The sequence below is a fragment of the Capra hircus genome, chromosome 21 (assembly GCF_001704415.2).
Source record: "Capra hircus breed San Clemente chromosome 21, ASM170441v1, whole genome shotgun sequence".
Taxonomy (NCBI): Eukaryota; Metazoa; Chordata; class Mammalia; order Artiodactyla; family Bovidae; genus Capra; species Capra hircus.
The window spans coordinates 54,345,728-54,360,944 of NC_030828.1; the positions used below are offsets into that span (position 1 = coordinate 54,345,728).

Genomic DNA, 15,217 nt, shown 5'->3' on the forward strand with positions numbered 1-15,217 from the left:
AATATATTTATACCACACAAATCAAGACATTGAATACATTTTTATTGAGCCTTTTAGCTTACAACATGAGGTAAAAGGCAAATCAGTTCTCTTTAAGTGATATTTTACACAACTGTAGTAAAATATTTTAAAGTTCAAGGGTTTATAATGGATTACATTTCTTAAAAGTTGCGGGATCAAGTAAACATGTTCTAACTTGAATTTTCCAGTTGACTCTTCGCTTAACAATAGTAACCAGCTCTAACTAGATACATGAGTTTCTTCACGGCCATGTTTTATTGTTGATGGTTTCTTCTATTTCAGTCAATATCCACTAATTCCACTTCAAAAATAAGTTTTGCATTTGGTGGAATTCTGTTGAAGAAGTTAAGGTAAATTTGATAAAAGTTGCCTCTTTCCTCACTCCCAATAACCTTTGTCTAAAATTAGAATTTTAGATATTGGTAATTAACTGCACAGGGAGGGCTTTATAGTTGACTCGGGCTAGTACATACAAACCGAGAGGTTCCTAAAACTATTTTTGAATGGAGGTCAAAACCTGACAATATAGGTTGACTAAATAAATTGAGCTTAAACTAGGATCTTCCTGCGTCACTAGGTACTCCCAGGTTAGCCACTACTTTATCAAGACTGCTACTCAGTACCTCCCGTCCAACCCCAAAAGTGATTTCAGTTTAGCTGGGTGTGTAAGTTATATTAAAGTTCATATGAGGTACAGTACCTGATAGTTGCTGTGAATTTTCAGATATTGAGTTTGGAGAAGAGTGATTTCTATCTGACTGATCTTGAGATACTTCACATGAGACTGTAGGAGCTGCAGCTGGCCATGGGATTTGGCTAGCTGCAGCTGGCCAGGGTGAGAAGGCTATTGTATTCCCAAGTAACTGTATTAATAACTGATAAGACTAAAAAGGACTTCAAATTCCCTCCTCCCCTAAATTTATTCTAACTGGTCTAACTAGTCCATTGGAAATGGAACCAACAACTAAACTACCTTCCCACTGAGCTACTGGGTTCTTCTGCTTGTAACAGATTGGAATCATGGCTCTTCTCTTTTATTAATGTTCACACTGATGTTGGACCCATGGTCTCCTTCATTTCACAACTGGTAATCCCCAACATGTGTTCCATTTCTAAGCTTTGAGAACCCAATTCAATTGCCTGAAATTATACAGTAGCATAAAATCACCATGAGTCATATTTGAATCCTACAATGTGCTACAGTTGTTTGTATTGAGCATCTTACTCCTTGAAATTTTTCAAACATTAATAGTAGCTTTTCAAAGATAGACACTTAAATCTCAGTTTAGGTCTTGAAAATTAAGAGCTTAAATAGGAAGGGGAAAAAAAAAAAAAGATTCTAGCTCAAGTTAGAATCCCTGTAACAGCAGAAGACGCTGTCTATATTGGAGGTGTGTTGACACAGGAGCATCTAAATATCAGAAGACTGGTCTGGACATTTTCTCCCTTCTAGAGGTTAATAACCTAGATGGCATCGTGCATGCCTTTAAGTGATCTTCAACTGTTTTTTCTTTTAATTACCAAGGGAAAAAGGATACTTGGCATCAGGCTGTCCTTTCTTTCCATAAGCCCATTCTGGTTCAATCTCCAGTCGAGCCTTTTCTCCTTTACTCATAGTCAAGAGTGCTTCATCCCACTAAAGGCAAGAACATCAAATTAAAACTAATGATACCTCACAAAAAAATACATGCAAAACCAGAAGAAAGGCAATACATGCAAAACCAGAAGAAAGGCAAGATTACATACAAAGCATTCTGTTACAGGACTTCATTATGTCCTAAGGTAATGTCCTTGAGTGAGTCCCTAAATCTTTGTCCTTCATTGTCTCAATGGGAGAAAAAAATTTTAAGGACATATTAAACAGTTTTTTAGTATAAATACTTGAAGTCTTGAAAATGACATAATGTCATTTTGTACAAATTTGGATCTTAGGCCAAATTACCAAAAACAAATCAACATAATGGATATAGAATGTATTAACTTATATATACTCTGTTGAAATGTAACAATTATATAAGCTCAGATGATACAGATTTGTCACATAAATTAAGAACTTAGTTGAATAGAACAAACTTACCAGTAAGCACATTAGTCATAGAAACAGAAAAATAGCTCAACTTGATCTATCAACTTGGTATAATCAGGTAGTAAATAGTGATTTTTCAACTAAACCTTTAGTTTCAAGATGTTGTACAATCTATTTTGGGCTCTGGATAAGACTGAATAGTATTTTAGGTCTTAACCGCAGTACAAAGAACACTACATTGAGGGTTCTCGTGACTGCACTTAAATAGGCATTTTTGTTATTAATGTTCTTAATACAAAGAATTTAGAACAGTAAGCAAGCCCTAACATGACAGCCTTATTCAGTTGAGGAGGATGATCATCAGCTCTGCTTTTTCATCTCCTTTTGTGCACTGCAATGGTCAGTATAGCTCAAGCCTAACTTTCCTTTTTCTCAGTTTCCTTCTGTTACCTCTCACACATAAGGGTGGGTAAAGGCATGCTTATATTGGAAAGATTTTTTTTTTTTGGTGTTTGAGCAAATTGTGAGAGGTGAGAAGGCTACAGGAAAGACTCCTAAAGCTTCTGTCAGTACTTCAGTGGATCAGGTATTTTACCTTTCTGAATCATGTATAAGTGGTACAATAGATATGTAACATTTTATAGGAATCATACAGACAGATTTAGAAAACCAAACTTACTTGTCAGTAATTCTGACAATTACTTCATGGAAAAAAAAAAGGGGTAAGCATGGAAGGAAATAATATTTGAGTTTATACTATATTACATGCTTTAAGTTATACCCATTTAATGTTTCAACAACCTTGGGGTAGGCTGTACTGTATGAAACCCAGAGAACTTAACTTGTGCCAGCTCAGTTAGCAGTGACAGTGAAGTGAAAGTCGCTCAGTCACGTCCGACTCTGCGACCCCATGGACTACACAGCCCATGGACTTCTCCAGGCACGGTAGGCTGTACTGTATGAAACCCAGAGAACTTAATTTGTGCCAGATCCGTTAGCAATGCCAGTGAAGTGAAAGTCACTCAGTTGTGTCTGACTCTGCGATCCCATGGACTACCCAGTCCATGGAATTATCCAGGCATGAATATTGGAGTGGGTAGCTGTTCCGTTCTCCAGGGGATCTTCCCAGCCTAGGGACTGAACGCAGGTCTCCCACATTGTCTCCAGGGGAATCTTCCCAACCTAGGGATTGAACGCAGGTCTCCCACGTTGCAGACGGATTCTTTACCAGCTGAGCCACCAGGGAAGCCCTTGATATGAAACCCCAAAGTTTGTTTTTATTGTTTCCCCAAACCTAATTCATTATGTCATGCCACAGGCAGCATGGGCCAGAATATATACTGGCTCATGGCCAGTTCTACTTACCCCTCTGATAACTTTGCCTATCCCAACCTTAAAACTTAAAGGCTTGGCATTTTTCTTCTTCTTTGAACCTGTAAGACAGATTTTCCTTATAATTAATGATGAAATTAAGTTCCAGTTGAAAAACAGTGATTTAAGTCTTCAAATTGATTTCAGAACTTATCTTGCTATGCATCTGAAAATAAAAATTCAAAAAGCCAAATAATTCATCAAGAAAATTTTGGATGTAAAAATAATTATGGTCTAAAGGAGGGAGAGGGAAAGGACCTATATTATACCATTAAAATAACACTATTCTGCCTTTTACATTAGAATACAAATGCCCGAATTTGAGGCATTAATAAAGATTAGACTAAGCTTTATTTTTTGCTCTGCAATGACCAAAAGGTCTTTATTTACATGCAGCCAACATGTAGTGAAGTGAAAACCTCTTACTAGTATTAATAAGTCACAAATGCAAAAGACTTCTGGAAAAAAAGTGACAGCCAGAAAAAAAAGGTACTGCCAACAAAAATGCTTTGCATGCCTTACAGCCAAAATGATCAGATTATATTTAGACTTACTCATTTGAATTTTAGACTTACTCGTTTGAATATTAGTATCAAAAACAGTCCCGTCTTGTAGTGTTCCTGTATACCAGCAGTGAACAACATCTCCCTTTTTGGGAAAGTTGGTTTTATCTCCTTTTTTAAGAACAGATTTTGTATATTTTGGTGGACCCTAGAAACAAAAAAAACAAAACACAGTTGTTAACTCATGTCCTTTTTTTAGCAGGAGGACAAAGAGAATACTTAACACGGCCAACTGTGACCTAAGTCCAGTCAGAGTTTCACAGATTGGGTAACAAACTATTTTGCCTCTGACTGACCTCTCAAGTTAAAAAATTCACTATCTCATTTTAAGGCTGTGATGAGAATATTAGTAACTGTTCAGCTGCACAGTCGTGCCCGACTCTGCGACCCCATGGACTGCAGCACACCAAGCTTCCCTGTTCCTATATCCCAGAGTTTGCTCAAACTCATGTCCATTGAGTCGATGATGCCATCCAACCTCATTCTCTGTTACCCCATAACTAGCATATCTGTAATTTCAAAAAACTTCCAGCTTCTCTGGAAACCAGTGTTCTTTTGATAAGATTAATTATGCATCAAACAATAAAGTGAACTAGTTATTCCCAAGGTCTGAAATATTACAGGGACATCACTGGCAGTCCAGCATTTAAGACTCCATGCTTCCACTGCAGGGGGCGTGGATTCAATCCCTGGGTCAGGAAGATCCCCTGGAGAAGGAAGTGGTAACTGGCTCCAGTATTCTTGCCTGGGAAAACCCATGGGCAGGAGCCTGGCGGGCTACAGTGCATGGGGTTGCAAGAGTCAGACATGACTTAGCAACTAAAGAACAACAACAAAAAGCTTTTAGACAAGGTTCTTTGCATTAAGATAAATAAAAGAGATAAATATAGACATCATGTGCTACGGGAACTTCTGACTTATATAAACAGTGAAGTCTGGGATGGTAAAAACTTCAGAGAAAGTGATGAGCCCAAGACCTGGGCCTTGAAGGGGACACAGAACTGACAAACAGAAGAAATTGAGAGAAGAAATACACTAAGCAAGAAATAAAAAGTATGGACAGTTTACTGACAATGAGCAGACATTCGTGACTGAAAGTAGTAAATATGGGGCTGGGCAGGGGCCAGACATTGGACGGTTTTGTAGGCCAGAGATGCAATCCAATAGAAATAAGAGAGTCACAAATGTAATCTTAAGTTGCCTAGTCACCACATTAATATTTCAACATGTAATCAATATTAAAGTATTGAAATATTTTACATTCTTTTTAAAAAATCATACTAAGCTTTGAAATTTCATATTTTATACTGAAGGCACACTTCAATTCAGAGTGGCCACAAAGTGCTCAGCAGCCGCATGTGGCTAATGACTGTTCTGGACAATGCAGTTCTACACAGTATGGAATTACTGAAGATTCTTGAGCAGGGTGAAGTTTGCAAAATATTTTAGAAAGCTTATTAGTAGAATAGCTATTTGGAGCTGAAAGATGAAGAAAGAGACTGAAGGCAGATTACTGACTTTTTCCACACTCCAGGTCTGAGGCCATGGAGTCCCTGAGAATCAGAAAGGAGTGGATGAGGATTTGAAAGAGATCTTTGAGAGCCTTAGATCTGAGGGAGACATAAGGAAAAGAAAACCAATTCAGAGAGCTTTTAAGCTGGGAAGAAGAGAAGAGTTACAATTATTAGTGTGTATGTTGATATTTTGGTAAAAGAACAAAGGGGGATATAATGAGAAAGGAATAAGACAGTTGAGAATTTGTGTGAAAATGTCAAGAAGTTTATGTGGGCAATGGATGGGGGATTGAGCAAGGGATAGTATAAAAGTTGCTGAGTAGCAATGAAACTAGAAAACATGCTTAGCTGATTTTAAGAATTTATACAAAGCCCAGTAAAAGGTTTTATAATTCTATTTCTTCTCAAAGCTTGCTCTGCAGTCCCAAAGCATGAAGAGAAAGCAGACAGCAGGGACCAGCACAATACTGGCCCAGAGGTTATGGACCCCAGGCACCAGGACGACAATGAGAGTACATGAGAAACAGAGCTCAGGCTGACCAGTTAAATGAAATGAAAAGAGGGCTTGAAGAAAAGGATATAGTTTAGGAGTCTCACAAGATCTCTCTAAACTGTCTCCAACCCTTACAACTTTTACTTTTAACTCAATCCCTTGATATATTATCTGCCACCTCATACCTCCCTCACTCTAATTTTCTGGAAGATAATCTACGTTGCCAATTGCTTTTGTAACCCTTCTAGTAATTATTACACTTCTGTTTACCTTAGTAGCTGCAAAAATTTTGCCCAGTATATAAAACGTTTTATCAAATTACTATTGTCACTGATACTAACACTGCTAGGAATGAGTGAACTTAGTTACTAGCAAGATATTATCAAAAGTGGCAAAATTTAGCTCTACTGAAGCTTTCCTAAGAGCTGTCCTTAGCTCTAGAAAGGCTGTCCATTTGCAGAAAGAGTTTTATCTGGTTCTTCCAACCTTGTTACAAAAATGTAAAACCTGGGTTGGGAAAGATGAGGCAGATAAACCCACATCCCGTAGTGAGGCTTGAATTAATTACTTCCATTGCCAAGGACATCATGTACAGTAGAAAAAGGCTAAAAATAATCAAAAGGAAGTTTCTTTCACTCAGTCCAACTTGGCTATAGAATAGGATCTTAAAATAGCTCTGAAAGCTAAGAACTTCTGGCTAGACACAGAGGCAATGTAAAATACAAAGTTAGAGGTATTTCACAGGGAAGGCTTACTAACTGTAAACCATTGGTTCTTAGGGTTTTTTTTCTTACTGAGTACACCAAAGAAAACACATTCCAAATCAGTGTTTGGCTCACGGAAAGTGGCCATATTCAACCCCATCTTATTATGAGAAACCAGTGCTGTAAAGCAAATACTTTTTCTCATTCACCTGAGAAATAAAGTAAGAATACATTATATACAAACCTCATCCAGAGTCTCTTCAGACTTGGTTTCTTTGGGTTTATCTTCATTAAGCTTCACATTTTTCACCTGCTCAGACACTTTACTTATACTTTCAGTACCCTTGAAACGCTGTAAGGAAAATGATCTCATGTTTATCAGATTCATTCTGGTTAAAAACAAAACTCTTACGGAAAGCATTTTAATCAACAGCTTATGTATCTCAAACTATCTCACAAAATAAATTCTGAAATGAGACCCATACCCTTTAGAAAGACCAACTCAGACTCAGAGATATGAAAACTATTCAATTAATTCTTTTGTGTGTGTGTGTGAAAGGTGGTCATTTCATAGTTAACATACATCAGGAAGAATTTCTTGAAATCTGCTTTTTTAAAGGCTCAGCCTAGAAGTGAAGTGAAGTGAAGTCGCTCAGTCATGTCTGACTCTTTGCAACCTCATGGGCTATAACCTACCAAGCTCCTCTGTCCATGGGATTTTCCAGGCAATAGTACTGGAGTGGATTGCCATTTCCTTCTCCAGGGTATCTTCCCAACCCAGGGATTGAACCCGGGTCTCCAGCATTGTAGACAGACGCTTTACCATCTGAGCCACCAGGGCAGCCCAAAGGCTCAGCCTAGATCTAACTTTAAATTAATTAATGAAATGCAGCTGATTTTAGATTTATAACTTTTCAGCATCCTTAAGAATTTGCTGACTTAATTTAAGCTTTATTTTTAAAAACTCTGTTCTCATTCAAAATATCAAAACATCCCACCATATGGCACATTAGCCATGCTAAATTTGACAATCCATTTATGATTATAGTTAAGAAAAAGTGCAAGTGGAAAAACATCAACATAATCTGCAAGCAAATGCATTTAAAACTTCTTTTGGGAATAAAATATCTAAAGTGATATGATGATAAGTACTCACCTTACTTTCAAAAAGATGGTTATAGGCTGTAACCAAATGGTCCTTATTAGCTGTCTTGGCCACATTTTTAATGTTACCTAGTAATTTATGTTCTGCAAGAAACTGTAAAGAAAAAATTTTGGTTAGTCAAAATAATTTCCCTCATGTAAGAGAGGGTGTAAAACTAGAAAATGAACTTTTATGTTAGCAATTATGAAGCAAGTATGTTTTCAATCATACTAATGATAAATGAAACATTTTATTTTATACTGTGTGTGCATGTGTTAGTCACTCGCTCTGTCACGTCCAACTCTCTGCAACCCCATGGACTGTAGCATGCCAGACTCTTCTATCCACGGAATTCTCCAGGCAAGAATACTGGAGTGGGTTGTCATTACCCTTCTCGAGGGGATCTTCCCCAACCCAGGGATCAAACCCATGTCTCCTGAATTTCAAGTGGATTCTTTACCATCTGAGCTATCAGGGAAGCCCAGTGATAAATGAAACATCATATTTTACACTCTACTTCAGAACAAAAACAAGATTTAAGGAAGGTTAAAAAAAAAAAAAAGGTACTATTTACATATCAGCACACTTTTAACAGCAAGCACATTTTGGTAACTGGGCAAAGCTACTCCCAGCAGGATGTTACCTGGCCCCTGCCCTGGGAGCCTCCAGTCATGTTGGGTTTAGCTATCTTGACATATATGTAACCCAATCTTGGCACACCCAAAAGCATTGTTACACAACTCTGGATACATAGTGTTTGAGTGTATAGGCTGTGGTATCAGACCATTTAGGTTAAAATCCTAGCTGTCTGATTTTAGACAAGGGATTAAGCTGTCTCAAAGGCTCAGTTTCTACATCACGTTGAAAGATCAATAACAGCATCCTATGTCAGAGGCTTCTTGTAAAGATAAATGTAGTAATCCATTCTCAGTCACACAGAAGAACTCAAACATAAGACTAAGTTGTCAGATGAACACCAAAATACCACACTGAAATATCAAATCATCAAAGTCATGTACCTTCATCTTGAAATTGTGTATTTCATCTACTCTATTATTTCAGGGAAATATGAATTCGCTTAAGAGAAAATAATTCCACTAAAATGGTACAATAGTATAAAATGGTATCTCTGAGGCATGTTCATTTCACCCTTGTTTCCCCAAACAGTGTAGTTCTTGCTGTACATGTTGTAAAGTATTTTCGGATGTCAGGATTATCAATCAGGAGTATGAAACAAGAGGGACAATAACTGGATCAATACCTCTCCTTCGAAATCCTGAAAAATTATAAACTACAAGCTTCTCAAAAGAGCCCAGAAGCAATTTTTCTAAATGAAGTTTAGGAATTAAGTTAAAAATGGTTGGGATACTACATTTAGACTGTGGCTTTCATTTTCCCTATGTGGGAGATGCTGAGGGCACACAAATTTATACAATCGTTCAGCAATTTAAGATATTTGTGCTAAATCGATTCAGTCGTTTCGGATTCTTTCCGACCCTATGGACTGTAGCCCGCCAGGCTCCTCTGTCCATGGGAATTCTTCAGGCAAGAATACTGGAGTGGATTGCCATTTACTCCTTCAGAGCATCTTCCTGACCCAGGGTTCGAGAACCCGCGTCTCTTAGGTCTCCTGCATTGAAAAACGAGTTCTAATTTAAGATATGAATGATATTACTTTCCAAAGGAAAAAAAAGCCGTCTGACAAAAATAACTTTTGACTACAGAGGATAGTTAAAATGGAGACTGTACTGAAAAATGCGGGACGTAAAAGTATTAAGAATGTCAAATAGATTTCTTAGTTTATAACAATAGGAGACCACTGTATACAAAATACGCAAATAGCTCCACTAAACATAAGAGTGAAAAGGTCATTTGAAGGGTCGATATTTTAAAAGTTAATCCGCAAACTATACGTTGTAAAAAAAATAAAAATCACACTTAATAGTGTTTAGTGTTCGGTAATCGACGAGAAAGACAAATCGCAATCCGAAATCTTTTCCCTAGTAATATACACTCCCCTCCAGGGATCTCAACTAAGCCTCCAGTCCTCGGGCTCCCATCTCAACCCCCAATATCTCCTGGGTTCCTTCTCTTTCACGGCCTCCACCCTCACTCAAGGATGTCAGTAAGGTTCTAAATCTCCGATTGCTGCGTGCCCCAAAAGATAAAGCTGCTCCACTCGCCCAAGCAGGGCCGGCCTGAGGGGCGGGAGCGCGTCTCGGCAGCGCACGCGGGGCCGCTCCGGCCTTCAGGCCGCGGGCCGCCTGAGAGCGAGGGCGGGGGCTCGGAGGAATACGGAATGTATGGGCATCTACGGGGGGGTGAAGTGTCCCTAAGCCGCACCAGCCCGGCCGCCCCGCCAACTCCGGTACCGAATCTGAACCGTGATCCTGCAGAAACTTGATAATGTCCTTCTTGGGCAGCTGCTCGCTGCGCAGCTGCTCCACGGTCCAGGCCCGCTGCGGAACGGCGGCCGCCATCTTCCCCCGCTGCCTCCGCTTTACTGAACCGGCCCGCCTGGCTGCGGCATCGCCCCGCCCCAGGGGCGTGGCGCGAGTGCCACTCGGAGCTCGAGGGGGCGGGGCCACCGCGATACCCCGCAGGATTGGGGCCAGTGTTTGAGCGACGTCAAGGCTGTGCTCTGCGGGCTTCTTTGTTGAGTCCGGGGTAAAACCCGCTGAGGTGGCCGAGAAGACTGACTCCGCAGAAAAGCGCGAGATATCATCTGTTCTTAGTTGGGACCCTTGTGAGGCGACGACCGCCGGTGGTAGCGATTGTTTACCGCCCATTACCCACATTTGTATATTACCGACAAGCTGCTGTGCATATAAAGTCGATAATCTGTTTGAAGAAAACAACAGTATTCAGTCGTCTAATCTCATTTTACCTAGTTCTATCCTAAAAATTCACACCTGAATTGGCTCAGTCCTTGTCCATCAGAACAACCTTTATCTGGCCACTTCCCTTTTAAACCTCACACAAATGAAACTACAATAGCAACCAGTTCCCTTTCCCTTCCCAAATACAAACACACGATAAACAGTTTGTCTAAAAGCAAGTCCAGACACTTGACCAAATAAAATGGAGTAGAGTAGCTACACACAAGATGATGCTTGCTGATGGCGGTGATGAGGGGGGTGACATTATTAGTGGTCCAGAAAACCTCATGATGTGTGCGTACTTTTCCTCAAAGCACAAGGAAACAAATCTACAGAGATTACTCAAAGTCGCCAGGTTTAGAGTGGAGAAATCCGGAATTGTATCCAAGTCGGAGGTAGAATGCTATCGCTAGAGTAGGAAAATATCACCCAGACGCTGATTTTACTGCTCTATATCGTTTATGAAGAGGTAATGATGGAGCATCAGGACATTTTTTTTCCTGTGGAATTTTCCAACGAATATCAGGACCATACCATTCACTTCCCTTTAAACAATAAAAATATTAAGATGGGAGGTTGCTACTCCTGAAAAAGAGAGCTGGCATTTTGTTTTCTCAGTCTGGATAAACAAACGAAGTGTTAAGTAATTTTATCTAAACACGTTTGTTTTTCACCTCATCTACCGATTTTAAAACACAGCCAACAACAAGGAATAAGGCACGTTAGATGCTCAGTAACGTTAAGTTTAAAAAAAAATGGGTATGCATTGTTTCGGGACCTCAAGGTTATTTCAATTCAGTTCTGTCGCTCAGTCGTGTCCGACTCTTTGCGACACCATGGACTGCAGCAAGCCAGGCTTCCCTGTCCATCACCAACTCCCTTATTTACTACATCATTTTAAGCAATATCACTCGACCCATGACGCCAGGACATATAATCACTTATTGAAAATGGAACCCAAATTTAGAGTCGGTAAAAAAATTGACAAGGGGACAAAATTTAGAGTAACTCCACGGTAATGCGCATGCGTCTCCTAGAGGACCGCGGGGTTTCCGGGAAGACCGCCAATCATATTCCCCACGCAAACTCAGTGGTGCGCTTAGAACAGGATAAACTGGCCTCAGTCCCGCCCCCTGGTTCCTCTATGTTTTTTACGCTCAGGTAACCGATGGGGCTTGGAACTGAGGCTGTTGAGCTGCAGCAGCTGCTGGCGTCTGAGGGGAGCCTTCTGTGGTCGTCGGCCTGATGAGCGGACGGCAAAGAACGCTTTTCCAGACGTGGGGCTCAAATGTTTCTCGGTCCACTGGGGCTCCGAGTTGCAACTCTGGAACTGAGCGGCCTCAGAGCACAGGCATCTCCAGGGCGCGTTTTCCTGCAGTGGCAGAGGCGGCAGGGGCGGCCGAGGCTGAGCCCGAGTCAGACGATGATGTGCTGCTGGTCGCGGTGTACGAAGCAGAGAAGCAGCTGAGTCTAGAGAATGGCGGGTTCTGCACCTCAGCGGGCGCCCTGTGGATTTACCCTACTAATTGCCCAGTGCGAGACTACCAGCTGCACATCGCCAGGACCGCCCTGTTCTGCAACACGCTGGTCTGTCTGCCCACCGGGTTGGGAAAGACCTTTATTGCCGCTGTGGTCATGTACAATTTCTACCGCTGGTTCCCTTCTGGCAAGGTGGTTTTCATGGCCCCCACGAAACCCCTGGTGACACAGCAGATCGAGGCTTGCTACCGGGTGATGGGTATCCCGCAGTCCCACATGGCCGAAATGACAGGTATCTTAGAAACACTGGACTAACTTGAAATTAAGAGCACCCAGGGGAAAGGACGTATTCTGATGAAACTAGCGCCAAAGGAATTCCAGACCCATGTGGAATAGACCCCAGATCACAGTATGCTTATTTTACTTCTTCTCTCTTGAAACATCATCTCCTTGTAGCAAGGCTGCTCTAATAGAGTTGCTCTATTCAGTCTTAAGAGAATTTCTGTAACTTGTCAAAGCATTTTGAAGTGGTTATGTGTGTATACCCCATTGGTAAGTGGAAGTGAGGTTTTTTGCCTTTCTTGTTCAGAAGGATTTCCCAGGTGAAGAATTTTCTTCTCTTCAAGTATTATGTCATTTTACAAGGATTCTCTAAAGGCAGTCTAGTTGTGATTTTCCGTAAAAGCCGGCATTGACATCCGGACCACAACAAAGCTTTAAAATGTTGCTTTCTCATATTTGTCAAACTAGCACCTTGGAAGCAGATCACCAATGCAGGAATGCATTCTGAAAATAGGCTAGGCTGTTTATATGTTATAGGTAACAGTCTGAAGTTTAGAATGTGCCATGTCACTTTTTTTTTTTTTTTTACAGGATCTACTCAAGCTTTCACCAGGAAGGAAATCTGGGGCAGTAAGAGGGTTCTTTTCCTTACGCCTCAAGTCATGGTAAATGATCTTTCTAGAGGAGCTTGCCCAGCTGCTGAAATAAAGTGTCTAGTTATCGATGAAGCTCATAAAGCCCTTGGAAATTATGCTTATTGCCAGGTAATCTTGTTTAAAAGTATTTTATAGTGTAAAATATTGTTGTAGAGCATTTTGGGGAATAATTTTTAATGATGGAAGTTACTGATGGCATTACTATTATGAAAAGCTTTATACCTATTATCTCAACAGAAATAAAAGGTGATAGAAATACCTTCCTTCATCCATTGAAATCAGTGTCTCTGCTGGTTTCTTTTTTTGTTGTTGTTGTTATCTTTAACAAGACCATTAGTGTCAGATGTAGATGAGGAGAAGCTCCTTGATCCAAAGTGTAGGGTATGGATGGAGACTTGAGACTAAGAGAGTAGTCAAAAGATTGGTAGTGGATACGCATTGTTATTCCCTGTCAGGTAAAACAGTAACTGAGTTATTGTTTTGAAAAATGAATGACATAATGTATGTAACATACCTACACTGCCTTCCAGTTAAGTACTATGGGAATATAAAGTACAAAAGTGAGGAGGTGGGATATGGCTGGAGAGGCACTTAACGTCAGGTCATGAAGGCATTTGTATTCTATGCTAAGCAGTTTGAATGCCCTTTGTAGGTCTTAGGGGATGTAGATGGTAGAGACTCGATGAAAAATGTTTAGCTGGGGTGATACTTAGGCCTTAGGAAGCATCACTACTAACAAAGCTAGCAGAGGTGATGGAATTTTCAATTGAGCTATTTCAGATCCTAAAAGATGATGCTGTGAAAGTGCTGCACTCAATAGGCCAGCAAATTTAGAAAACTCAGCAGTAGCCACAAGACTGGAAAAGGTCAGTTTTCATTCCAGTCCCAAAGAAAGGCAATGCCAGAGAATGTTCAAACTACCACACAGTTGTACTCATCTCACACACTAGCAAAGTAATTTTCAAAATTCTCCAAGCTAGGCTTCAATAGTACATGAACCGAGAACTTCCAGGTGTTCAAGCTGGATATAGAAAAGGCAGAGGAACCAGAGATCCAATTGCCAACATCTGTTGGATCATAGAAAAAGTGAGAGAGTTGCTTTTTTGCCTCTTTTGTGTCTACCTCTGCTTTATTGACTGTGCCAAAGCCTTTAGCTGTGTGGGTCACAGCAAACTGTGGAAAATTCTTCAAGAGATGGGAAATCAGACCTCCTTACCTGCCTCCTGAGAAATCTGTATGCGGGTCAAGAAGCAACAGTTAGAACCAGACATGAAACAACAGACTGGTTCCAAATTGGGAAAGGAGTACGTCAAGGCTGTATATTGTCACCCTGCTTATTTAACTTATATGCAGAGTACATCATGGTAAATGCTGGGCTGGATGAAGCACAAACTGGACTCAAGATTGCCAGGAGAAATATCAATAACCTCAGATATGCAAATGACATCACTATTATGGCAGAAAGCAAAGAGGAACTAAAGGGACTCTTGTTGAGAGTGAAAGAGGAAAGTGAGAAAGTTGGCTTAAAACTCAGCATTCAAAAAACAAAAATCATAGCATCCAGTCCCATCACTTTATGGCAAATAGGTGGGGAAACAATGGAAATAGTGACAGACTTTATTTTCTTAGGCTCTAAAATCACTGCAGATGGTGACTGCAGCCGTGAAGTTAAAAGATGCTTGCTCCTTGGAAGGAAAGCTATGACCAACCTAGACAGTATATTAAAAAACAAAGACATTCCTTTGCCAGCAAAAGTCTGTCTAGTCAAAGCTATGGTTTTTCCAGTAGTCATGTATGGATGTGAGAGTTGGACCATAAAGAATTCTGAGCGCCAAAGAATTGATTCTTTTGAACAGTGGTGTTGGCAAAGATTCTTGAGAGTCCCTTGGACTACAAGAAGATCAAACCAGTCAATCGTAAAGGAGATCAGTCCTGGGTGTTCATTGGAAGGACTGATGCTGAAGCTGATGTTCCAATATTTTGGCCACCTAGTGCAAAGAACTGTCTCCTTGGAAAAGACCCTGATGCTGGGAAAGATTGAAGGCGGGAGGAGAAAGGGATGACCGAGGATGAGGTGGTTGGATG

At 40.4% G+C, this 15,217-nt stretch overlaps 2 protein-coding genes across 3 annotated transcripts in view; one reads left to right on the forward strand and one right to left on the reverse strand.

Annotated features, from left to right (window-relative positions):
* Positions 22-10,382, reverse strand: FKBP3 (FK506 binding protein 3). Its single transcript, XM_013973164.2, has 7 exons — positions 10,209-10,382; positions 7,849-7,950; positions 6,937-7,044; positions 3,994-4,129; positions 3,413-3,480; positions 1,560-1,657; positions 22-354 (listed from the first exon to the last, which is right to left on the reverse strand). The coding sequence occupies exons 1-7, from the start codon at positions 10,314-10,316 to the stop codon at positions 300-302; spliced, it is 675 nt and encodes a 224-aa protein (XP_013828618.1). The 5' UTR covers positions 10,317-10,382; the 3' UTR covers positions 22-299.
* Positions 11,862-15,217, forward strand: part of FANCM (Fanconi anemia complementation group M) — a 60,621-nt gene continuing 57,265 nt past the window's right edge. The window contains exons 1-2 of one of the 2 annotated variants that reach the window (XM_005695288.2): positions 11,862-12,486; positions 13,068-13,240. In XM_005695288.2, coding sequence (XP_005695345.2) covers positions 11,961-12,486; positions 13,068-13,240 — 699 coding nt within the window. In that variant the 5' untranslated portion in view covers positions 11,862-11,960. Of the gene's footprint in view, positions 12,487-12,542; positions 12,604-13,067; positions 13,241-15,217 lie in introns of those variants that run through there. The other variant, XM_013973158.2, reaches the window with a different exon arrangement.